Source organism: Silene latifolia, chromosome 3, assembly GCF_048544455.1.
Source record: "Silene latifolia isolate original U9 population chromosome 3, ASM4854445v1, whole genome shotgun sequence".
NCBI classification, from domain to species: domain Eukaryota; kingdom Viridiplantae; phylum Streptophyta; class Magnoliopsida; order Caryophyllales; family Caryophyllaceae; genus Silene; species Silene latifolia.
The window spans coordinates 141,737,861-141,762,816 of NC_133528.1; the positions used below are offsets into that span (position 1 = coordinate 141,737,861).

The 24,956-nt window shown below is 36.3% G+C and overlaps 4 protein-coding genes and 1 non-coding gene across 5 annotated transcripts; 3 read left to right on the top strand and 2 right to left on the bottom strand.

Annotated features, from left to right (window-relative positions):
* The first annotated feature begins 377 nt into the window (after nucleotides 1–377).
* Nucleotides 378–4,284, top strand: LOC141648207 (uncharacterized). Its single transcript, XM_074456711.1, has 2 exons — nucleotides 378–814; nucleotides 3,630–4,284. Exons 1-2 carry the CDS (start codon nucleotides 563–565, stop codon nucleotides 3,855–3,857), a joined length of 480 nt encoding a protein of 159 aa, XP_074312812.1. The 5' UTR covers nucleotides 378–562; the 3' UTR covers nucleotides 3,858–4,284.
* A 311-nt stretch (nucleotides 4,285–4,595) lies between these two features.
* On the bottom strand, nucleotides 4,596–4,682 carry TRNAM-CAU (transfer RNA methionine (anticodon CAU)). Its single transcript is given in 2 exon segments — nucleotides 4,596–4,631; nucleotides 4,645–4,682. It is a non-coding gene; the product is annotated as a tRNA-Met (tRNA).
* Nucleotides 4,683–5,737: 1,055 nt separating this feature from the next.
* LOC141648208 (protein EXECUTER 1, chloroplastic) lies at nucleotides 5,738–12,495 on the top strand. The gene is made up of 12 exons (XM_074456712.1): nucleotides 5,738–6,461; nucleotides 7,511–7,627; nucleotides 7,719–7,784; nucleotides 8,203–8,309; nucleotides 8,927–9,008; nucleotides 9,198–9,926; nucleotides 10,100–10,223; nucleotides 10,384–10,553; nucleotides 11,067–11,141; nucleotides 11,241–11,333; nucleotides 11,439–11,587; nucleotides 12,041–12,495. The coding sequence occupies exons 1-11, from the start codon at nucleotides 6,051–6,053 to the stop codon at nucleotides 11,529–11,531; spliced, it is 2,067 nt and encodes a 688-aa protein (XP_074312813.1). The 5' UTR covers nucleotides 5,738–6,050; the 3' UTR covers nucleotides 11,532–11,587; nucleotides 12,041–12,495.
* A 436-nt stretch (nucleotides 12,496–12,931) lies between these two features.
* LOC141648209 (uncharacterized) lies at nucleotides 12,932–17,464 on the top strand. Its single transcript, XM_074456713.1, has 7 exons — nucleotides 12,932–13,051; nucleotides 13,094–13,312; nucleotides 13,406–13,501; nucleotides 14,977–15,017; nucleotides 16,310–16,427; nucleotides 16,771–16,854; nucleotides 17,272–17,464. Exons 2-7 carry the CDS (start codon nucleotides 13,115–13,117, stop codon nucleotides 17,326–17,328), a joined length of 594 nt encoding a protein of 197 aa, XP_074312814.1. The 5' UTR covers nucleotides 12,932–13,051; nucleotides 13,094–13,114; the 3' UTR covers nucleotides 17,329–17,464.
* A 450-nt stretch (nucleotides 17,465–17,914) lies between these two features.
* On the bottom strand, nucleotides 17,915–22,351 carry LOC141646350 (guanosine nucleotide diphosphate dissociation inhibitor At5g09550-like). Its single transcript, XM_074454264.1, has 13 exons — nucleotides 22,005–22,351; nucleotides 21,008–21,070; nucleotides 20,576–20,659; nucleotides 20,319–20,426; nucleotides 20,045–20,217; nucleotides 19,829–19,940; nucleotides 19,620–19,700; nucleotides 19,474–19,536; nucleotides 19,199–19,300; nucleotides 18,948–19,072; nucleotides 18,653–18,863; nucleotides 18,447–18,521; nucleotides 17,915–18,189 (listed from the first exon to the last, which is right to left on the bottom strand). The coding sequence occupies exons 1-13, from the start codon at nucleotides 22,089–22,091 to the stop codon at nucleotides 18,136–18,138; spliced, it is 1,338 nt and encodes a 445-aa protein (XP_074310365.1). The 5' UTR covers nucleotides 22,092–22,351; the 3' UTR covers nucleotides 17,915–18,135.
* Nucleotides 22,352–24,956: the final 2,605 nt, after the last annotated feature.

Here is a 24,956-nt window from a genome sequence, read left to right on the forward strand (position 1 = left end):
TTTAAAATATTCCGATCGTTTTAGGTATTTCTTTATCGGTTTAGTTTTTTTAGAAAGTATTTTTTAATTAAAATGTAAAAAAATCGCGAAAGTGGTGATTAACCCCCATAACTTTTATCAATTGTGAGATTAAGTCTTAGGTTTTAAATATAGTGATTATGCTAGTCCCATAACTTTGAGTTAAAGTGAAATTAAATCTATTTTTTTTTATTTCGAACCAAAATTTGTCAAAGTTACGGGCCTACATTTGTAATTAATGGTGCTTAATCTCACAATTTCTCAAAGTTATAGTGTTTAATCGCTACTTTTGCGATAAAAAAAAAGGTTGAAACCTAAGTTTATACTTTTAAAACACAAAACAATTTGAAAGAAAAGTGAGCAGATTAGTCATGGTTAGTGGCTAACCCCTACAAAACCCTAGTTTCAATAGTTCATCCCCAAATAAGATCACTAACTTCACTCCCAGACAATGCACCATCATCGCGAACTCACCAATTAATCAAATTCAAACTCAAATAATTACAATTTTCACAAAAACAATCCCCAATTATATTCATCAAAAATGTGGAGAAGAGTATTGAGCAACATATCGACAATATCAAATGTCGCCGAAGCAGCAGCAGGAACAGGAGGAGGAGGAGGATCAATGTCGAAGACATGGGTAAGATACATGTCGAAGAAAAAAGCTGAAAATCTTCGCAAAATTAACCCTAAAGTTCCTTATCCTGAAGCTACCTCCATTGCTCAAGATCTTTATAATGTCTTCAATCAACGTGGTCCTCTTACTTATGGCGACGCCTGGACTTCCTTCCAGGTCCGCTTTTTCGTTTCGCTTTCGGGTTTCGATTTTTGTTTAATTTTGCGCTTTCTGTGATTTATTGGGTGCACCGGTAGTGTGTGTTTGTTATGTTATACGCATTTTACTCCCTCCGTCCCAATCATTTATCGTGTGCACTTGATGCGCGATTAAATTTGCGTGACGATTCGATTAATTAGGGCGTGTTTCGTCTCAGTAATTTGTTTACCTTTGATTAAAACTCCTCACAAAGAATAATAAAGGTAAACTAATGATTGAGACGGATGGAGGAGGAAGGGAGGGCAAGGGGGTGGGAATTGCATTTTTCATCTCTCTTTCCCTTCAAATTCCTTGATCTTAACGAGTTGAATGTCCCTCGCGGTTGATTTAAAAGGTAAACAAATGAATGGGACGGAGGGAGTAGAGTTTTTGTAGGATCTTATGGGAAATGACACAGCTGATTCAGTGGCGGAGTTATAATTTGAAGTTAAGGAAACGAAAGTAGATTGAAATGTATCAAGGGGAATTAGTAATGCAATCAAGTGACTGAGGAAAAAAATCAAAATTTAATACTAAACTCATGTTTTCCTTGCTGAGGGAGGGCGCAGTGACCGTGACTCCTGGTAGCCCCCTCGTTTCGCCAGTGCTTCAATTAGTATATAGGATGGTAGGTCCGTATGGACTTTGTATGGTACCCCGTGTATCTTGTTTATGTTGTCAGCGTTGGACTTAGAGGTGAATTGATGCTAACATTGACGGATATTTTGTCACAGTATACAAAAGATACATGATCTTAAATATGATAGTTTGAAAATAGTATCTTTAACATATCAAGTACAACATACTCTGTATTCATCCATATACTTGAAAAATATTAATGGTCATAGTTGACATGCGTTGAATGTCAAAGTCAAATGAGATGGAGATAGTAGAGACAGATTTGCCTATTATTAGACAATAATATAGGAGTAATTCAAGAGGGATGGATAATGGCTTTTTATCATTAGTAGGAAACGGAAATGGTTGCTGTTAGTTTAGGAGCTGTGAGGTCTGCTTTTTTGAGAACGTGCAAAATTATAAAGGCGGTGGATGATCAGTTTGAGACAGGTCTGTCTCAATTTTTCCTTGACGCTTTGGTGCAGTGCTAATGTTTTTGAATTTTGACGCATGATTTAGCAAGCAGAGGTGGCAAAAGCAAAAAGGTTGTGAGGTTTTGTGAAAGAACTGAGGTATGGGCATATAGTGGAGGAGAGTATAGAAGAAGGGTGATGGTATACTTGTAGTCTAGTGATCAACTTTACAAGTTCAATTAAGGGTTCTCTTTAAATGATCGGGGGAAAAGATGATGAAGAGTTTGTACTGACGGCATTTTCATTTAAGGGCCATAAACTGATAACTCTATGCCTTATAGTTAAACTACAAATCTAGAAACGCTTCCCCCAATGTAATATGCTGTATGACGGATGGAACGATGGTACTTTGTCGCTGCCTAGCAGTTGATTGCTGTTTATCATAGCACGGGGATTTTGAGCTTTAAAATACCTCTTGGGAAGTCATTGACTCATTTCCCTTGAAGTAGTACAAAAATCATATTCAGGCTGCAATGTTCTGACATTAAATGCCTTAACACAAATCTAAGCCTAACCCCGTACTTGGATGAACCAATTAGGAGGGAAAGTGATGGGTGGGAAAAGGATGGAGAGTATTTTCCTTGTTTGGGTCACTTATTGGGTTGGTGGGAAGTGGAAGGGAGAGACAAATGACCAATGGATCCTCATACTAGCTAATTATAATTCATCCATTACAGGAAAGATTAGGATCATGAAGTATGACCTTGCCATTTAGTTAATTTGGGAACATGCTTCTTTTTTATTTTCGATTTTGGCAACCAAATTAAGCCCATTAAGCCATTAGAATGCTTCTAGATTTATTAAAATAGAACCAAACAACGAAAGGTTTAGTCTCTATAGCCACCTTTACATGCTGTAGCTTGGAGGCATGGAGCCTCATAGAATAGTTACATCCCGATGTCAGAACTATTTTTCCTAGATTTGTAATAGCAAGGCCTTGATGTTCATTGTTGTTGCATATCGGGACCCTGAAGTTTATTTTTAGTGTTTGATGATAAATTTCTACCAGCTATGCAGTTAATGGATGTTTGGATTTCATCACCTACTCGCTAAATGTAGAACCCGTTGTTCCAATATGTATATACTGTTTCAACTTTCAATTCATGTACAGTAGGTCGCTCATAGGTCTCTTCCTTCTGGTGAAGTCGTGAGTCATGACACAACTCCTTAGTAGTGATTAGTCATAGTAGTCAATCCTAGCCATTACTGCTACAACACACTCACAGTCATGGATTTTAATTTAGCAAATGAATTAGTTCACATATCCTTTTTCAACAAAGACCTGAAATAAGTATGATTTGAACTCTAATATCATGATATCTTTCATTTGCAGACTTGGTTATTTAGGCTTTTTCATTTACTTCTATCCTACTATACACTGCAGACTAATCTTCCTCTTTTTTTTTTTTTCCTAGTTTTACTTTTTGCACTTTCACTAATGGAGGGAGGTGGGGTTCTATTCTCTCAAATATCATCTACATTCTTCACTTTTTACTTGTGGTATTTTGAAAAATTATTCCCTTGGAACAACGTCCTTCTAGTGTTCTAGTTTCTTGAGTTCTGAACTAAACCTGTCAACATTGAGTTGACCCGTATTTTAACCTGGCCCTAGCCCGTCCCTCTGGAGGCGCTTGACAGGTCTTATCTAAACTGACATGTATTTCCACAATTCATGCTTCTAACAATTTACGATGGTGCTACAGGAAGCTGGTGTCACTGGTTTAAACAGCAAGACACACATGAAACTTATGCTAAAATGGATGAGAGGAAAGAAAATAATTAGGCAAATTTGTCAGCAATCTGGTAACAATAAGAAGTTTCTGCTGTGCACTCCTGATGCCGCTCAGGCTGAGCAGGAAGCAAGAGCCTTGGAAGTGAAGGTCCCGACTGCCAAAAAGAAGTCGCAAAATCGGAAAAAGCAAAAGAAATAATCTTGCCTTTTGTCTTTAGTTCTGATTCCAAACCAAAATCAAGATGTATTTTGATACCATGGCGATAACTTGTGTTTATTGTTTTGTTGATCTAGCCAAGCCTCTGTTAAACATGAGATTTTGATGGTCATCTCTTGTTTTATTCAGCTGTTCCGCCCGGCATTTTTACAGCAAATAATCAACTTTCTTGCCATTCTGGGTTTTTGACTAAAAGTTGCATCTTTATTGTACTTAGGGTATTATCTGAACTGGTACTAGTCTTTCGACTCTTATTTGTGTCTTCACAGATCACTTTGCCATATATTGGGTTGTAGTGAGTAGTAGTAAATTCTTTTCTTTTGGTGTAGAAAAGAGCGAATGGCTATTTTGTTATTGACGGGTTTGGAATCCATGTTATGTTCTGATTTACGAGTCCACCATTCAATGCTTCACGCACTTCATCCCTCTCCCGTTACAAAGACGTTTTTATGGTTGCTGATTTGGAGAAAACATTTGTAAGCAGACTAAGTATAAACAATGTAGATTCAATCGACAATTGCTGCTTATCATAAAGAGTACTCAATGCGAAAAGGCTCTGCTGTAAGCCTGTGACGTACCCTTACAAAGGCGGTTTTGATTTGGACAAAACATTTGTAAGTAGGCTGAGTATAAGCAATGTAAATTCGATCGATGGTTGCTGCTTATCAGAAAGAGTTTTCAATGCCAAAAACGCAGAGGATGGGAAAAAAAAAAATAGATTGGGGTGAGAGAGGCTCGAACTCTCGACCTCAGGATCACTCAATTTAGCTATGAGACCTACGCGCTAGCCAACTGCGCCACCACCCCGTGTTGGTAAATTGATAACGTAAAATTATATGACCATGTAGATAGAGTTGGCTTGAAAGATCATATATACGGAGTACACATTAACATTAGTATTCGAACGTTTGGTGTATCCATTAAGAATTTTCTCTTACCTTTTGGTTATTGAAATATTGGCTTTGAAGTGGTGAAAAAATATTGATCAATAATAATAATTGGATTACTATAACTTATGACTACTAGTCAAATGAGAATTGTATATGGATAAATTATAAGTGAATGGTTGACTAGTATTTATGTGTCAATATAACTGTTAGTGAAGTGTCGAGAGGTAATTAATTCTAGTCATTATGAAGGTTTAAAAGAAGGGATAGACAATGAGATTAGGGATCCTGGTATGTAGAGACTAGGGAGGGGTGTGTACTGTGTACTAATAATAAAATTATTTTTATACATTAAGGTCATGTTTGGTAAACAGTATATTAGGTGAAATTAGTATATTCCAGCTTAAGTAGTAGTTTGGTTAATGGCATATTCAGATAATATGTTGGTCGAAATCTACTGTTTTTGAATATATGATGCTATTAGCAGCATATTGTAATAGCATATTGAGTTTATACATGAAAAATTGAAAATGGTAGATTTGTCACATAATTTGTTAATTACCAAACACATTTTCTTAATTATGCTAATTTGGTATGATGATCATACCTGCTACTAAAATCCGCCAACCATATTCTGTTAACGCAATCTGTTATCATAAATTTGCTTCTATCGTTTGTCAAACAAGGTCTAATTCATAATTATGAGCTTGTTCAGCTCACGATAGATATCATAAGATATTAACTTCAAGGTAAATGGAACAAAAGAGAGAAAAATAATGCCATTAAACAAAAATAGGACGTGATGAAGCTAATTAGTATACTTACTAAGTTACTAAGTATCCAGTCCTGCTAGCTCGACAACTAAAGTGACTCTTTGATCGCACATAAAAATATAAGACAACTAAATTCCTTTTTTTTCATTTAACACTATATCAATCAAACCATTACAAATATCTCCACTCAATTTCACTTGTTGCAAAAAATTGACATTGTTGGAACCTAAAAAAAAAAAAATAAATAAATAAAAAAATGAAATAATAAAACAAAAATCGATTAACCTTATCCAAATACATCAAACAACTACCAAGCATACCAAATAAACAACACGTGAACCAACAAATAACACCACAATAATAATACGACGAATATACGATTATCATCTCCGTCTTCTCCCTTTCTTCATCCATCCATACAAACTCCATCTCATCACCACCATTTCTACCCCTTCTCTCTCCTCTCTCTTCCCAATTACAACCACCACAAAAACCCTAATATTCGCCGGAAAACCATGACGTCATCTCCAATTCCATCGGCGCCACCGTTCTCTCCGCCGTCGATATCCTCCGATGCTCACCACTCCGCCGCCGTTTCTCTATCATCATCGTCCTTTAAATCTCCGTTTTACCGAAAACCTAATTCGTCGACTCTATGCTGTTGCCGGAGCAGCTCCTCTTCCGACGCCTCGCCCCCGCAGCCGTCGTCGTCGCCGTTTCAGCAGTTTTTCGACGCCGCTGCGCGGATGTTTGATGATTTTGTCAATTCGCGGTCGGTTTCGCCGGAAAAGGGGGAAGTTGTTGAGAAAGAGAGTACTATTGAGGATGTGATTGAGGAAATTGATGTTGATGATTGGGATTGGGAGCGTTGGCAATTGCATTTTCGTGAAATTGATGAACAAGAGCGTCTCATCACCTTACTCAAGGTTTAACAATCTTGTTGTAATTTCTGCATGTTTTTGATTATGATTATGATTATGAGTATGATTATGATTATTAGAGTGTATGATCAAGTGATATATTCTTTATAGTAATTTAATTCTTATTGCTTTAGAAGGTATTTATCGTTCTAATTGCAGTGGCGGAACCAGGATTTTTGTTGTTAGAACTAGATGACAATTGAAAATGATAATTAATTTTCATCTCTTTCAATGCTAGTGGAACGACTGCCCCTCCCCCTAGTTCAGTCACTGTCATTTTGCTAAAATCTACTCCCTCTGTCCCAATTATTTGTTTACCTTTGATTAAAATACTGCTCACAAAGAATATACTCCCTCTGTCCTGGTCATCCTTTTCCATTTTGGGTGTCTCGGTCAATTGTTGTCCTTTCTATTTTAGGAATGCATTTGATGAACAATTTGGTCATTCAAACTCAATTTGGTCCACATGTCATTTAGTAATTGACCCTCTCTTCTTTCCCTGCTAACAAATGACTGGGACGGAGGGAGTAAAAGATAAACAAATGAACGAGATGGGGGAGTATTTAGTTTGCACTTTGCAGTATGGCTTGTATATGCTTAATTTTAGCTCTAACTGCAACTTGGATCCTTCTATGTAGTGATTGCGTTTCGTACTTTTGTGAAATGTGTGCGCAAAAGCTCATTGAGATTTAAGTATGGATAATGCAGACGCCTCTTCATGATTGTTATGTCCCATTTCAATATAGTCGAACTGTATGGATTTACAACCGAACACATTTGTTCGTTATGCTAATCGTTCCCTATTTTCTAGTTATCAAGTAGATGAGTAGCTTAACATGGCTGTTTCTCTTATAAACAAACTTAATATCCAACTGATTACTGTAGTTAAGGGAATCTTGAGTTACTCGATTTTGCATTTTGGTAAATTATCCGTTGCGGTAATGCGGTGTCAAAACTTTGCGTAGTTGGTCAGCATTCTTTTTCTATGAGACTCTGATAACCGCGTATGATGTTGCGAGCAATATACTAAGCTGCCTTTCTGTTTGTCTTGATAGTCGCAAATCAACGAAGCTATTTCCAGTGAGGACTATGAAGAGGCAGCCAGGCTCAAAGTAGCATTAGCTGCTGCAGCAACAAAAGATGCTGTTGGAAGTGTGATGTCTTTTTTGAAGGTTTGGTCATTGCATCTTATCCTAGAGCTTCTTGTTGGAAGATGATTTGCTCTAGTAAACTTGTCTTCATTTTCAAAATTACTTGTTGTAGAATGCTGTTGAAGAAGAACGTTACCAAGACGCTATCTTTGTGCGAGATAATGCCAGTGCTGGACTAGTAAGTCATGTAGAATTCAATTCTTAATTACCTAGAAAATAGTTGCATAGAACTTCATATGGTTTCTTGCGCGTAAGAGAAACGAGTATGGCGTTCTTGATTGCTTGTCGGTCGTCGTATTTCATTCTGGTCGTAGCTAAAGAAACATGCATTTTTTCCCCGAGGAATAGTAAATTTTGTCCTTCTTGTCCCTCTACCTCCCTACATTTTCTTATGCGTATGTAAATCAAGTTCCATTCGCAAATATATTTTTTTCCGTCTCTTTGACTCACTCACTCACTCACTTTGTCACACATTTCTTCCTTTCTCACTCACACCCTGACACAGTGACACATGGACTCTCTTGTCACTATTTCTTATACAATTTGTGACTGCGAGAATTGTTCTGAATGGAGCACATATTTTTGTTTTATTACAGGTTGGTTGGTGGGCTGGTTTTTCTGATGACAAGAGTGATCCATATGGCTGTATAATTCGTATAAGTGCAGAGCATGGTAGATATGTGGCAAGAAGCTATAGTCCGAGGTATGCTATTTCCTAACTTGATCAGCTGAGTCTGATTTAAAGTGTTGTATGGAGCGCTTCCCTTGGAAACCAAATTTAGTCTCCAGCAAAACATTTTGCCTTCAATTGTGTACATAGGTTAATGTATACTTATATTTTTTTGGACATTCCAGTTTTCCTTACAGCTGCACTTTCAATGTCAAAGGTCCTTTTTCCCCATAGCTCTTGTGCCTCATGCTCTGTTCATATCTCCATTCTGGATTTTTATTTTAATATGTGATTTTCCTAGTGTGGTCGATCAGTTTGTACTTTTGTTCACTTAATTAGGCGGGTTACCCTGGGGAAATAATCCTTAGTAGTGTTGGATAGTGGATGGGCAAATGTATATTATCTTGAGGTGGGTGCTATGCTGTGGTTGGTAGTTGACTTACAGCTTTTATTGTAGTATTTTTTTAACAGCAAGTGATAGAAAATACTCTTGGACTCTAGGCTATCCTTTGCTCCCTGCTGGACATTGTTTGAAGTTTGAACAACTCTATATGGAGACCTCTGTCTTTAATCAAAGTTGCGCATTATATATTATCTTGAGGAGGGTGCAATACTTTTTCCCCCCTTTAAGTAATTGCTATTGATTTCAGGCAGCTTGCTTCATCATTAACTGGTGCTCCCTTGTTTGAGGTCTTTGTGACTTTGAACAGTAAAGGTGAATACAAACAACAGGTGATTTCTCTTTAATCAAATTTCCTCGTCTCTTGAAACTACTTTTTCTGTATATAGGTCTTTGGATGCCTTAAATAGACATCAGATTTGTCATGTTGGCTGCATTAAATACATATTTTACAGTAACATCGGCATTTTATTTGTACTAATTATTGCATTCACAAGGATTCCTATTTTCTTGTTATCCAGGCAGTATATTTGAAGCGAGAGGCAGTTTCTGATGCAGTCCCATCTATTTTTCCAATGTCATCAGCTGCCGCTAGCAGTATAAAGTTGGGCCCTGGTGGTGGAAAAACTGATATCTTTGCTCCTGTCGTTGAGGATGATGAAGATAAAGATGATCCAGACACTGCTGATGGATTCCCAGGATTTCAAAATGTGTTACAAGATATGGTTCCGGGTGTGAGAGTCAAGGTATTTAAGGTAACAGCACCAGAAAAGGTCGACCAAGATTTAATATCTAAAGTGGTTGAACAGATAATAGAAGAAGATGACGACGATGATGATAAAGATTTTGAGGTTGAGCTAGATGGTGGAGATACTACGGATCTAGATGATGGGGCGCCTGGTGAAAGTGATGGAGAAAAGGATGAAAGTGAAATGGAAGCTGCTATTGGAGATTTGGATATGGGAGATCAAAATGAAATCTCTGTTAAAGTCGTAGTTAAAGGTGCTGTAGAGAAACTATACAACACAGGGTCGTCTAGAGAACTAGTCCGTGTTCCGGCAAGTCTCAAGTCGAAGGGGCGCACATCGTTCTCTTTCTCTATCCCAAAAAATGAAGATAAAGTTGATCCTGTTAACAAAGATAAGGTTTCAGCAAAACAAAAAGCTAAAACTAAAGGTCTACGTGGTGTCGAACATGTAATGTCCGACCTTGTGGGCCCTCTCAGCCGAGGAGAAAAAATTCCCATAAAGGTTAAATTTCGTTGCACCCTTAAATTTTTCTTCCAGAGATTATTTTCGTGGTTCTAAGGACCATTGAGCATTATACAGCTCACTTAAATTCTTGGAGATTTTCTTTATTATTACTTTAGTTTTTCAAAAACTGAACTTCTTGGTAGTGATGTATTAAAATTTAAACCCTGCAGGTTTTGAAGGATATAGGAGATCTGATTAGTGTCACCATAAGCCAAGCTCAGAATCGTCAACCTTTGTCTGGGTCTACAACATTTAGCCGTATCGATTTACCAGCATATCCAGACCCTTTAAATGGTGATTATTTTTAAAGTGATTTTGTGCTGATAGATGGGCAAATTTGTTTTAGCTAGTTGTTAGTTCTTTCTCTCTCGACATGATATTGTTATTTGCTTGAGAAAATGTTTTATTTGCTCAACCCACACTATGAAGATACTCAGTATGTTTGCTTTTCTAGGGCTTTATATTGGTTCGCATGGACCACACACCTCTGAAGTGATCCACTTAAAACGTAAATTTGGCCAGTGGCAAGAAGACCGTGGCTCTAAAGGGCCTTCAGATCTCCGTTTCTATGAATATGTTGAGGCCGTAAAACTAACTGGTGATCCTTATGTCCCTGCTGGCCAGGTAATTTTTACATACTCAAGTACATCTATAGATATAGATACCTCTCTAACTTTGATGGGCTCTCAGTCAATCTACCTTCAACAGTGACTTCACAGTAGGTCGTTAATTTCATGGCCAACTGGCTTATGTGCAATTATTTTGACATTCGCGTTATACAAGTTTTAATGGTACTATCTTAATTTAGCCACAATTGGGTACAGAAATCAAAATTTTACCCTGAAATCCCTGTTAAATGCTTATATAACATTTGACCCTTTTGCTTCAATCATTTTGCTGATCATGCTCTTGAAATCCTCGAATGCTTTACGCTATTGCCGCTATCTTCTAAAGTGTATGGGATAAGATACGGGGTTGTTACATTTGGTAATCTTTAATGGGATTATACTAATTGAGAAAGTGTCTATTTAGGATAAATCTGAGTTGCTGCCCCCTTTATTCACAAGTAAACAAACAAACAAACAAACAAGAAAGTAAAGCCTTCTTTGTAATTGATCCACAATGTGAATTTTTTAGGTTGCATTTCGTGCGAAGATAGGGAAAGGATACCAGCTTCCTCACAAAGGAATAATTCCGGAAGAACTTGGAGTGGTATGTATCTACATTTCAGTCGTCCAATACTTCTTGATTGTCTGATCTGCAGATCGGCTTCTGAGTTCTTACAACCCCCATCTAATTTTGATGAGACAGGTTGCGCGATATAAGGGGCAAGGAAGGCTTGCTGAGCCAGGTTTTAAGAAACCTCGGTGGGTTGATGGTGAACTGGTCATTCTCGATGGAAAGGTTATACATTAATAAGTTATCACTTTCTTTTGAATTCTTAGTACTCTGTCCTGGTGCTTTCTCGTGTGACTATTCTTATTTCTATTTTCCACTGAAATGATGCAGCATATTAAGTCAGGACCTGTAGTTGGATTTGTGTATTGGGATCCAAAATATCAGTTTTTGGTGTTCTTCAATCGTCTGAGGATCCAGGATTAGGTAGATTATTTTGTACATGGAAGCAATGATGCTCATTATATCTCATGATAAAAAAGGTAAGACCTAATTTTTTATGCTTTTACTTCTTCAATTGGTGGTGGGTTTCTGCTGGGCTACCAAATGAAAAATCTGATTTCGCTACTGTTCTATACGGAGACGTTTACCGACTAAATGTGAGTCTTGTTTGAGACGGATTTTATTCACATGTGAGACAATCTTATCCTTATGCATTTCTCATATGATTATGAGGTCAGTGGCACTGTGTTGGTATCATGTAAGACCGCCTCATTAAGTTTTTGTATCAGTCTCTTGAAGAACAAAAAATGAATATCATGATTTTGTACCTTTTAGTGTAATTCTCATCATTTTACCTTGTTCATATGATTCTTGTATCTATGGGCTATTATCATTTTATCATGGTTGGTATTTACCGGCTATTATAAGAAATAAGTAGTAGTCAGGTGCCTTGCTAAATATATTGTTATACCTGTTTACGGTCTCAACTGCAGGTACAATTGGCTACTTCATATGTACCGCATTCTCCATCTCCTTGACTACTAGTTAGTCCCTACGGTAAACCATTCTTTGGCAAGACCTGTTTTCTGTTGTGAGCGAGAAGATTGCTGTTGTACCAGGATCCAAGTTACAGTCATCAAGATGTCATTCTGTATGTGAGATGGACTCATTGTGACAAAGTCCCAACTACTTCTCTTATGTAAAAATGTCTCATTTAATTATGAGTATGAGTAATTGGGACCGTGTCAAGTTGAGACGATTGCGTATGAAAATTCGTGTCCTAACAAATGACCCTGAAGCAATTTTGCCTTATGATTGTATCTTATAGACCTTTGCATTTAGTTTTTTCTTGGAATTTTCATCGATCAATCTATGTATATTCTTACTAGCAAAAAGTCGACAGTTTTTCTGTAAATAATCATAAAAGGGATTTGGTTACATTTTCATTTTCATTTTAAGCGTCATGCCTGTGCCCACTCGATGTGCCTTTCGATTGTAAAAAATATTTCCTTTTATAGAGGTTAGTTTTTGTTCAATATTGTGCATTTGTGCTTAATGCCTACGTCCATTATGAACATATGTAAACTGAGCATTTACGATTATAAAAGCGAGAGAATGATGGGCAGATTGTATATATATACTGAAAACTGAATGGGAGAAATAGTTGATCCCCTAAGTGAAACTTTTGTTTGGTCGTCATATCGTGCCTAATGCATGCAACCATTCGAGTTATGGACGTGCCTGATGCTTGCGAGACTATTTAGAAACAAGATAATTACTCGTACGTGTTATAAAATACGGAGTATGTACTAAAAACCCGAAATGAGTCACAAAATGGCCGACGACAACTATATATGGTAAAGTAGTTAATTGCAAATATCGTTGAGCGTTACGAAAGCGACCTTCCTTTTCTGGATAGCTATTACAGCACTACAGTTGCCCGCAAATCATTCAAACTTGTCCGGGAAAAAAAATATCTGGAAAGATGAACACTACACTGTAGAGCTCTGCACCAAAAAAAAAAAAAAAAAAAAAAAACACTGTAGAGCAAAGCTATACATACAAAAATGGCGGATAATGAAGATACTATAGAAACAACGCAGTCATTACATGAAGATTCAACCGCCGTCAACGATGCCGCACCTGTGAAACGGAGTTTGTTGATACTTTGTAAATGTTTCAGCGTAATCACCGCCATTTCCGCCATCCTTTGCATCTCCGTCAATGTTCTCTCTGCCGTTCTCTCCTTCAAGAATCGCTCCGACGTCAGTTACTTTAATTCCTCTGTTTTTCATCTATATTTATTTGATGCAAGTTTAGTTTAGTTTAGTTGAATTGTTTTGTTTTTGTTTGATTAGATATTTGACGGTATTTTTCGAATCTATGCGACGGCGATAGCGGTTGTCGTAGTGATTGTTGAGACGGAGTGGACTGCTTTCTTCAAATTCTGGAAGGTCTGCTTCACTTTTTTTTTTTTTTTTTTTTTTTTTTTTTTTTTTTTTTTGTGTTTGCTGTAATTTTAGAATTATACTCCATTCAACTCCACTTTGCATGTTTCTCTTTTGCACACTATTCACAAGCGGACATTTAATTTCAATTTTCTCTCGATACATAAGTTAAAATATATTTCATGTGGGATCTTATTTAATTCGTCTTTAAAAACAGGGCCGTCTGGGAGATTTTCGTGGCCCTGTGCAAACTAGCAAAACGGGACCCTAAATTTAATACACCTAGAAAAAAAATTACCAAGATGGAGTTTTCCACTCACACCCAAAAAAATTTTCTCCGATAATTATAGTAAAGTTTACAATTATAAAACATCATTTCTTAAATAAGGAAGCTCTAATTGCGTTATTTGAAGCAAAATCTACGATTAGTTCCGCAAAACAAAATTTGTCTGAAACTTTGTTCTCAATAGTTATTAATTTCATTCTTTAATCTCCTGTTATAAAAAGTTGACAAAAAAATCATGCTTTATAGCCTATGTACACACATAAAACACAAATTCTTATTTAAGACGATCTTAAACTTAAAAATTAGATAGCATACCATTTGCGTAGATAAAACAAAAATAAAACGCTTAGATATTAGCAAAAGACTTGTCTTACATATGCAAGTAATACGCTACTTGAGCCGTTTTAATCTTAAGACGGATATATCCGTGATATATTCGTCTTAAGAGAAACTTATTGTAAATAAAATTATGAGACGAAATAAATATTGAGCACAAATGTTTTATGGAAATTGGGACTTTGGAAGTAATTGAGGAAATTAGATGAACAAAAATTTAGAAAATTGAAAGTTAACGTCTTTTTTTAACAAGGTGATTAGGTGAGTATGATTTGATTGACTAAGATAAAAAAGAAAAATAAGTAAATAAAGAATAAATAAAGTTTGTATCGGGAAACGGAAGATGAGATCAGCATTGAAGCATTTATACATAGTTACGTACTACACTCCTAAAGTATTCCCTGGGTTTCCTTTTTTTTTTTCTTTTTTACTGTGAAGGGGTTTAGGACTGGGATTGGGCCCCAAATTTTTGGGGGCCCTGTTCATTTGTACAGGTTGTACCTGCTTAAAGACGGCCCTGTTTAAAAATACATTAAAAATATCTTTGCAAATACGTAGCTAAAGATATTTACCGCACAAAAGTCGCGTTGACAAACGTGATGAAACAAACATGTAAAGTGGAGTTGAATGGAGGGAGTATACCGGGAGTATGAAAGGACATGATTCGATACATTTGATCGTCGCTTTTTTGGGATGAAGATGGTGGTAGCTAAATGATCTAGGGGCAATATTGGAAATTTTTGAACTTTTCCTTACCAAATTTAAGAAAGGGGACAATAATTGTGGGATAAATTTTTGGAGGGAATCGGACAAAATAAAAATGGGATGGAGGGAGTAATATGTTTGTATTATGCTGCAGGTATTGGAATATTGGCCTGGTAGAGGCATGCTGCAAATCTTGTATGTATCATAAACCTCTTGTAACTGAATCATAGCTTTTTTGTACTCCGCATTTGCATTGTCACTATATTATTTGCTTCTTTTTTTCCAAGGAATCTATTACCGTCGTCGCATACCAAGTCTCCAGTGTATAATTTTGTAGTGAATAGGATGTTCCTTGACATATGGTTATCAGAGAGCCGTTTCTGTCTTCCTGTTATAACTGCAACAAACAATTTTGAAGGTTTTATTTTTGAGAGTTACAAAAGTAGTAAGTTTGAAATCAATAGTATAAAACTAGGAAGGGAAGGGAGGGTTTGGAGAAAGTTGAAAAGAACATTCGAGTCATGTGTAGTTAAAAAGCCTCTCTATATGTGGGAGCCTTTTATAGGCCTGACGGTAAATGTTGATGTACACAAGTCCGAGAGGAGCTGAAAGTATCTTGGGAAAGGATGTACTTCACATCTCCCTCTTAAAACGCTTGCCTACTCATTGTTTCTTGTCAAGCGTCACTCCCTCCGTGAGCTTTTGTTGGATAAAATTTTCATCTCGGGTCATCTAGAAACAACCTCTTTGTGTTGCTAACACAAGGGTAAGGCTGGGTACAACTGACCCCACTTACCTCGCAAATTGTGGGAGCCATTGAGGCACTGGGGTAATGTTGTCGTGTCTTGTTTCTTTTTGTGTTCCGCATTCTGTTTCTTCTGTTACCTTTTCTCCCTTTGAGGCCTAACTTCTTGCTACTGACTTCGTTCTTCTTAGTCATGTACAAGAGATAATCCAAAAACAAGAGATATAATACTCTCTTATCCTAGTTATAATTGAGCAAACACGTATTCATTTTTCTTCTCGTTCATGTTTGATCTGCAAGGAGTTTAGAAATGGCTGGTAAATGATTAGAGGATCAAACTTCTTCTTTAAGATTCTCATCATTCATCAATGTTTTTGTCATAATGGATTTAAGGTTGCAAAGCGATGTGATGCAGTTTATTTAAGTAATTGCTTTGTTATGAAATACTTAAGAGAGCTCCTATGGTTGTAGCACCCAGAGGCATATATGGATTAATATTTCCGAGACTGATGAATGCGATGACTTCAGAAGACAGAGGACACTATTGTCTTGTTTGTTGTTCTCAGCAAATAATAGTGGTAATTCAATATGATTTTGAATATTGATGATTCTTCCCTGGGTTCTGTACATACATGCTCAAAAGGCACTAGCCAAATGAGCATAATTTTTTTACCAAGTATAACTGTATAACAAAATACCTAACAGTATATATTAACTAACAGCTGTGAATTGCTTTGCCTAGTGTTGGTGTCATGACTAGGGCATTTCCGGACTATATGGGACAGCGGAAGGACCTGGCGCTTCTGCAGAATATAGCAAGTTACCTGCTTCTCTCATGTGGTGTTGTGTATCTCATATCGGTAAGAATTTGAGCTCACTTAATTGCTTATTTAGCTAAGCCCGTATAGATAGTATGGTATTTCCGAGTGTAGTGGTATGTCTGGGCGATCTTATGTTGCCTTGTCATTGCCAACTGATCTTCACTCTTCAGCATAGCATTACATCTTCTGCCATGCTATAATATTACTGTCATATACTCCACACAAGTTCTAGAGAGTTGGTTTATATTGGGATGGAGTGACAAGCCGTCAAGGTAAGTTCTGTACTAGAAAGAGTTTCTCGGCATATTAAAGTAGGTAGTAACCCCTGAGTATCCCTAAAAGCCTTCCGAGATTCTTCTAACATGATCACTGTTTTTCTTAGGGGATCTTGTGCATTGGTTGTCTCAAGCGTAAAATGGAACACACAGAAGAAATGACAAGGGATCAAGCAGCAAAGGATCTTGAGGTAAAAAGTTACAAGTTTCTCGTTTCTCGAGACTTGCAGTTATACTCCGTAGTTTCTTAGGTGCTATTCAATACGAAAATTTTGAATTTTTTAGTTTAAAATTTCTGATTTTATTTTTTCCATTTTACGTTATGTATTACTAAATCGCCTCTGTTGGGATTTTTCTCCCCCAATCTTTCAATATTGGTTCCGCCACTGGCTCCTTCTACGCCAAAAAAAATAAGAATCAGCTGAAATTTTCTCTGTATACTTCTTAAAAGAAACAGGGAGAACTTTCTCTATGTAATCCGATAAAACATTCTTATGTATTATCCTGATCATGCACCTCGTTTCCCTGAAAAGAAGGGTCAAGTCGGATTAAGGGAATTTTGTCGAAGGGGATCACTAACATCGACATTGATTTCCTTGCTACTGCAGGAATTAGAGCGAAAGAAGCAGGAGCTTGAAGCTTTATTAATCGAGGATAGGAATTGAAAAAAATGTCTCGCAAGATTCTTGAAGTGATAATCTGTGTATTGCTATATGTTTATTAGTGTGATGGTTCTCATTATTTTTTTACGTGTGAAAGAATTATTTATTACTCCGTATTAATAAAAGATTGTACGGTACATATACCATTGTTGATTAAAATAGCTCCGCTTCGACAGGATCCATTATTTTTTTTCTCTCGGTCTCTCCTGAAGGCTGTGAATGTTGGTACAATGAAGCAGTTCGAAACTCGAGTACTGACATACCCGGTAATCCGGTTGTCGTCATTAATACACAGGTAGTTTGATTCTACGTGTTTTTTTGTACTCAAGTCATGAATAATAATACCCTCAAGGCCTCAATTCAGGTGTAATTTATGATCTGAGTTCGAATACTGTTAGCATTAAAATACTATGTCCTTCAGTGTTATCACTCCCTTTACATCAAATAAAATGAATAGGTCATCTTCTGAATAAGAGCTGACTCCTTTACAGTTTACTGTTTACATAGAACGAAGAACTCGAAGGGGTGTTGGGAAAATGTTGCAGAATATCAGGAAGAAAGTTGAAAATCGCCTTATAAAAGATCACCATTATCGAAAATAACCTATACCATTCTTTAAAAATGAGGTTTAAACACAAATACAGAAGCAAACTGTTTCGTCACAAAATTGCAAGTTTTATGTCCTCGAGAGGAGGGAAGTAAGGAGAAACTTGAAATAACAACTATATATAAGAATGTACTTATGCTATATGACAGCATCTGTACTAATAAAATCTGTAAAATAGTGAGTAAGCAAGGCCTTGGATTGATTTATTCTTCAGGTCCAGCACTTGCAGCATTCAGGTCGACAGTAAGATCGAGTTCCTGCAACATTTGTGACAGATAAAGCTCAGATCATGATGATGTTTACTGCTTAAGTTTATTCAGGTAGAAAAAAAATGCCAATTGCGTAATGGTTTCTCTCTTTTGTTGTGCTTTTGTCTGCTGCTTCGCTGAGCCTTAGACTAACGAGTTCCCAAGACGCGCAATTAAAAGCTAAGAACGATGGCAACAATGATGCTAAAGAGCATGATAGTGAAGGAGATGGAAGTATTTGTTAAAATAGGAATTGTATTTCTCACCTTTCCGGTTATTTTGCTGTACAACGCGATCACATCCTTTACTGTAGATTCAAAGTGTGTGGTTGCATCATAGCTCTGTAAGAATTCAATTTAATTCATTAGTATTTCTTTCCGGTTATTTTGCTGTACAAAACGTAAACCATTGATTTTAACACACAAATTTTTGCACATAGAGTCTGAACACCGAAATTCAGAAGGCAACATACAGTGGAAATGAAGCAGCTATCAGATTCAGGGCTGTTTTCAGGTTCATATCTATCATAAGCATCGTAGAAGATCTCGTCAACAGGTCCGAGAAGGTCAATTCCAGGTTTAAGCTCAACCTCAGGTTGGTCCGTCTCTGCTTCAGTCGTAACAAAAGCAATGTATTTGCCTTTTGCAGCTACGTTATGAGTGTAGGAACAACAGAATAGGTACCTGAATTATGTTCCAAATGTTCACAGTTTTCAGTCAATAACATTGGTTGGATTTAAGAAACAGTTTTCCGAACAAATAACATACATGTCTGATTTACGACCAAGCTGCTTCTGCGGCAAAATGACCTGAACTGAGTGCGAATCATGGGTTTCGGGAATAGGGTGGCTCATTATACATATAGCGCGAGTCACTCTACCAACCTTGCGTACCTGTTTTATCAGTAAATGGAAATAATACTTAAAAAAGCTCAATTCAGAAGTTAACAGAAAGTTTATTAGCAGATTTGTATGAAGAAAGACGATGAGAGCCGTCTGTTCAGAGATTGTAGAACTCACTTTATCAGGTAAATACGCTGGATCGCATACAACTTTCTTGCATTTTGCAGTTTCTCCCTCTGATGAAACACCAATGGCTTTTCCGCTATCATCAAAGACTACCTGTCATACAAATTACATGAAGTTAATGGCTTTTCTAGTTCCTCAGGAATGCTATACTGTTAACTGTGTTTTCGTGAAAAAAGTACTCGCCAATTCTTTGGAATCTGCAACCTTTCTTATATTTGCGAAAACAGACATTGAAAAACGGAAAATAGAGGAATGCAACGACTTACTGCACAGTCTGGTTTGCTGAGCATGTAAGTTCCACCATAAACTGCACTTAAACGAGCAAAACCCTGACAGAAAATACTTTAAAGTGATCAGAGGGCATCATATCTCAAAAGCGATCAAGGAAATAATTAAACGCAACGTTTGTTACCTGAGGCAACTCTCCAAGGCCATACAATGGATAGATGTAAGGAGATCCTCCTCGGAAACGAGCCAAGGACTCTGCATATAACTACATTCCAAAAAGCCATATGATCAGATAACATATAGCGAAAATTGCATTGAATGATTGCAACTTCATACAAAAAAACGTAACTATAATCAGTCTGGTGACCCACAGAATTGCATTTCAACATTTACCTTCATTCTCTTGACAAAATCCAAGGCTGGTTGATCCAAGTAACTATCATCCAGATAAAGCGCCAAGGCATGACCTATGAAATCAATGGTGTCGTCCTCTAACCCGTATTTCCTACACAAATAAATCCACCGAACTTTAACCATGATTCATTCAGGAAGTAAGCAAACATCTAATACAAACAGGAGTTTTTTCGTAATTAAATGATGAAAAATCACTTAATAAGATCTCTGGCAGTGATTTGGTTCAAATCTAGGCCTTCGTGAGATTTCGGGTCATCGTCTTCATAATCTTGTACATAAATAAAGAACTTTCGAGCTCGTCTTTTTTCAAATAGTCCCATTAAGGGAGACTTCAAGGCTTCAACATCTGTAGCAGGAACTTTGTAAATCTGTAACATACAGTTAAAACAAAAATTTTCAAATTTACCTTAGAACAACATAACAAGGTATATATACATGAAACCATTGAGATAAAAGTTGGGAAATTTACCTTGCCCTTGTTGTACACAAAACTACCATCCACTGCCTTGAAATTAAGGTATTTAGTCACATCGGTATGGATGAGAATACGGACTAATACTTCATTTGCCATCATGAACTGTAAAGAGAACCCGAATAGAATCAAACATAATGAAACAATACGTTATTCCGACAATTCACCAGCATGCACTAGACTACACATGTTTATAGCCGAGTTCGAGTAACATAGGTGAAAAACATAACATAAATAAATTGGTACATACATACCTTGGGTACCATGTCAACATTATACTCCTTGCTTTGACCTAAGCTTTCTGGAGGCTGCTCATCTCCCCTAAATCGCTTCCATAGCTGTTTGGGCACACATAACCAAGCCAAAGTGATTAAAACTTAACTGTCTAAAACTAGCATAAATTATAGAATAAGAACGTCTTATTGTGTGAAACAATTATTCTATATATAAAAACACTTATTTTTTAAATAAAAGGACCGTCTCACCCAGTAAGAGCTCGCCTCTGCTAACGTTTGAAAATTACGAAATTTTTAGTTAAAATTTTCAAATTTTTTCGAGGTCCCTTATACAATTATACTATTACCCTTTCTGATTTCAAATCCTGATTCCGCCACTAGACAAGACAGTCTTGCACTGTAATTGTTAAAGCAGATTGATATAATCTAAGGTGTGACATAAAAGGGCACCTGATTAAGGTTGAGAGAAGTAGAGTCTCCTCCATAATAGTCATTTCTGTCCATATGCAATACCTGTTTCAAGAACAATCAACATACAAAGACATGCCTTACATTCATTTTAGCAACTTTGGCAATTTGTGACACTAGGAAAAAAGATACTCCCCAATCCCGCTCATTTGTTTACCTATTCTATTTTGGGATATCTTCGTTAATTGTTTATTTTTCTATTTTGGGTATGCTTTTGATGAACAATTTGATCATCTACACTCAATTTGGTCTACATATCATCCAATAATTGCCCTCCCCTCCTTATTTATTAATCTTTGTGCCAAAATCAAACGTAAATAAATCACCGGAACGAAGGGAATAAATGAAACTATCTAACATTGGCAATTTGTGTAACACTGGTATACATTTGATCTTAATTCTTGCAATTATTACTCTCTTCTTCGTTTCGGTCATTTATTTATTTTTGCTATTGTCACAAAAATCAAGGAGAGGAAAGGGAATCACTTGGTGAATTGTGATGGTTGTTATTATTATTTGACAAGTGGATCATAATGCATATAGATGATCAAATTGCCTATAGAAAACATTGTAATAGAAGAGAAAGGTAAACAAATGAATGTCACTCTAAAATGAAATAGGGAAACAAATTACGCCGGAGCTGGAGTATTATACTTTGTAATTAAGATTGTTATCCAGAAATAGGGAAACAAGTTTTTAAGCTACCACCTATTTTTGGGCCAAGATCTGCCACTACTGAGTTGATACATAAAACGGTAAAAACAATAACAAAAACTTTAGTTTAATCATAGTCATATGTAAGATCGTTGTATGACGTATAAAAATCCTATAATAACTTAATGCAACTCGCTTATTCAAGAATTAACACGATTATCGATTCTTTTGACATCAAATACATGAAATAAGATGAATCTTGTGACATGAAATAATAACATTAATCGTTGCATAAAACACAGTTGAAGCGAGAAAGAGAGATTACTTTGAGACCATCAACCGAAAGAAGGCCACTGATGATGCATTCTTTAAGACCAGTCCCTAACACAATTACATCGTACTCCTCATCCATTCTACGTTACCTTTTCTTAATTTATCAGAAATTAAGTCACTCCAATCGGAATCGAGATATATATGATTAATGGGTAATTGTTGTTTACATTAATTAAACTGAATCGAATTGAATTAATTGAGTATTAGTGGAAAAAAGAATGAGAGATTAATAGCGTGAGTGTAGGAATAGAAAACATGTGAGTGGTGTAACGATTTTGGCGTTTTAACATTCAAAATATTGTCCAATTGTCAAACAACTAAAGGAAAGAAACATCTGATAATTCAAAGATGATAGTGGTGTTTAACAAGTGATATATCAAAATAACTTGTATGGTAAAAAACAATTGTAGGAAACTCTTGTAAAAAAGGATCGTGCGTGCATCTGATGCATTGCATTATATTTCTTTTAACTTTTGGATTTATATGTATTTTTTTCAAGTTTCTCAAAATTTAAAAGTTCTATTTTTATTTTTGACATTAAAACTCAAAATTAACTTAATTTATATGTATACTTTTTGAGTAACATTGTATTTTCTTAACATGTTTAAGGGGGTGTTTGGTTCAGTCACTAAAGGTATGAGGTATGGGTTTGGAATGAGCCAAACCTATACCAAGTGTTTGTTTGGCGAATTCGGGGGTTTCATACCCATACCTTAAACCCATGAGGTATGAGTTTCTCATACCCAAGGAGGGGGGTGGGTATGAGATTGATACCCATAAGTATCAAATTATAATGAACAAAAATATGAAAATAAATATTATAACATATTGAAAATGAAATATTTTATATAATTATTTGATTAAATCTTTATTTTCACGATTTTATGTGTTAAAATTATTGTTTAAAGTTATAGATTTTACATATTTCAACGTTTACTTAGTTTCAAATCCATACCGCGTACAATTGAAACAAACGCAAGGTATGAGGAATGAAGTTCCAAACCGATACCACCCAGGTATGATTCCTGATTCCAAACCCATACCCATGCGCGAAACAAACGCCCCCTAAGTGAACAACTAGGTTTGTGACCCGTGAAATTCACGGGTTTATCTGTTTTAGTTTTGATATTTTTATCGTATTGTTGATATTTGTTCGAGCAATTAGTTGTTGATCCATCTAAAATATACAGTTTTGAAATACATAGAAATTAGTTAGTTAATACCTTATTTCTTTGACAACTTTGGTTTATTTTTTTAAATCGAATCCTGCAAGTGAGGATGTGATAGCTACTAATTTTGAGAAACTTGACAACAGAGCAATGACAAAGACGACTCATTATATATACGTGCGTTTTACTCCGCAATATAATAAAGTGAGTTTTTTAAATATTAAAAGTTGAAACCATCCGTATATAATAAATTTCTTATGAAAAATCTTCAATGACGCCTTATAAGGTTGTAAACTCAATACCTCAGTATAGTCATCTCCAAATTATTTCCAGACCTCTCCATCAACCCTCCCATAGAAATATCTTTGAAATCTTATCACCACGTGCATGCTTCAAATATTATTTACATCTGAAAAATATTTATTATATCGATAGAAAAATATTAGATACGATTCAACGGTATGGTCGGTATCCGCTCCATGTATGTATTACAAATTAAATTTTCATTTCAATTGCTCAATAATCTAAAAAACTATATTCCCTAAATCCCAATTCCAAAAGGTTCATAAAATTTTTTAAGTTCCTTATTACTATTTCAAGAATTTGATCCATCTCTTGTTATACGTATGTCCACGATCCTATATAAAAATAAAAATAGGATTAAAGACTATAAAATAATCTATTCCGGTTTTGAAAAAAAAACACATAAACTTAAAAATATACGGATTAGAATTTAGAAACCATGCATACTATTTAATATTTATCTGAAGGCTTACTTTCGCTTCCTTTTAGTACGCTTTCTTTTAGTACATGCCTTGATAATAGTTCCTATAAAATGAAAAAGAAAAATATATGTTAGAGATAATTATACTCATGAATACAAAAATACAAATTCAAATAGGTTGATCGAAAAAGCATAATAGTAAAATTACACACCAATATATGCTTAATAACAAATTTAAAGAAATATTATAAGATCTCCATTTTGAGATCAACGATCATCTTATAATGGTTAAAAAAGCATAAACCACTTAAAAAAGTAAAGTAAATTTTATAGAAAAACAATCAATAGGTGTGAGTTGGAGAAAACTTAAATTGGAAGAGGAAATGACATAATTAAAATGATTTGATGGGGCATATTCTGCACCGCTGACCAAGTCAACATACTGAGCAAGGTCAAAGATATCCACAGCAACGTTAGCATATCAGACGGCCTAGCCGATGCAGCCCATCGGCCTGATAGCCTGGGTCTCGGCATGACAACCTGCCAGCCGGGACACATATCCGCGTACTCACATCCAAGACCCCTCGGCGGTGAGTCAACATTGTCCGCCGGCCTGCCATAGGTCCCTCGGCCGAGGGGTAGATCAGTCTTTCCACCTGCTAGCCACTTGGCCACTTGGCCACTACGTGACAAAAGGTGAAGGTCTATAAATACTCCTCAACCCTCATTGAGGAAAGGATCCACAACTAAAAACCTAAATACACTATTCATCTGGTAATATCTCCCTTATCTCTCTACTCGACATATCTAGCCAAGTAACACAACTTAATCCTTTAAGTTTACTGACTTGAGCGTCGGAGTGAGTACGCTTGGCACACAGCCAAGCCCTCAGTTCGTTCATTGTTGCAGGAGCAGCCGAGAGGAACGATAGAAGCAAGAAGAATCCAACCAAGGACATTATTCTACAAGCCAAGGGTGGTAACGAATATCTGCTCTGGAATTACACCCGGAACAATTGGCGCCGTCTGTGGGGAAAGACACTAGAAGCTAG

Excerpts from the sequence above, each read along its gene's own strand:
- LOC141648207 (XM_074456711.1), top strand. The coding sequence starts at position 563 with ATGTGGAGAAGAGTATTGAGCAACATATCGACAATATCAAATGTCGCC. Across the intron at positions 815-3,629 it reads ACGCCTGGACTTCCTTCCAG|GAAGCTGGTGTCACTGGTTT; the intron begins GTCCGCTTTTTC and ends ATGGTGCTACAG.
- LOC141648208 (XM_074456712.1), top strand. The coding sequence starts at position 6,051 with ATGACGTCATCTCCAATTCCATCGGCGCCACCGTTCTCTCCGCCGTCG. Across the intron at positions 7,785-8,202 it reads ATAATGCCAGTGCTGGACTA|GTTGGTTGGTGGGCTGGTTT; the intron begins GTAAGTCATGTA and ends GTTTTATTACAG. Across the intron at positions 9,009-9,197 it reads AAGGTGAATACAAACAACAG|GCAGTATATTTGAAGCGAGA; the intron begins GTGATTTCTCTT and ends CTTGTTATCCAG.
- LOC141648209 (XM_074456713.1), top strand. The coding sequence starts at position 13,115 with ATGGCGGATAATGAAGATACTATAGAAACAACGCAGTCATTACATGAA. Across the intron at positions 13,313-13,405 it reads CCTTCAAGAATCGCTCCGAC|ATATTTGACGGTATTTTTCG; the intron begins GTCAGTTACTTT and ends TTGTTTGATTAG. Across the intron at positions 13,502-14,976 it reads CTTTCTTCAAATTCTGGAAG|GTATTGGAATATTGGCCTGG; the intron begins GTCTGCTTCACT and ends ATTATGCTGCAG.
- LOC141646350 (XM_074454264.1), bottom strand. The coding sequence starts at position 22,091 with ATGGATGAGGAGTACGATGTAATTGTGTTAGGGACTGGTCTTAAAGAA. Across the intron at positions 19,301-19,473 it reads TCAGCAAACCAGACTGTGCA|GTAGTCTTTGATGATAGCGG; the intron begins GTAAGTCGTTGC and ends TTTGTATGACAG. Across the intron at positions 18,522-18,652 it reads ATAGCTGCTTCATTTCCACT|AGCTATGATGCAACCACACA; the intron begins GTATGTTGCCTT and ends GAATTCTTACAG.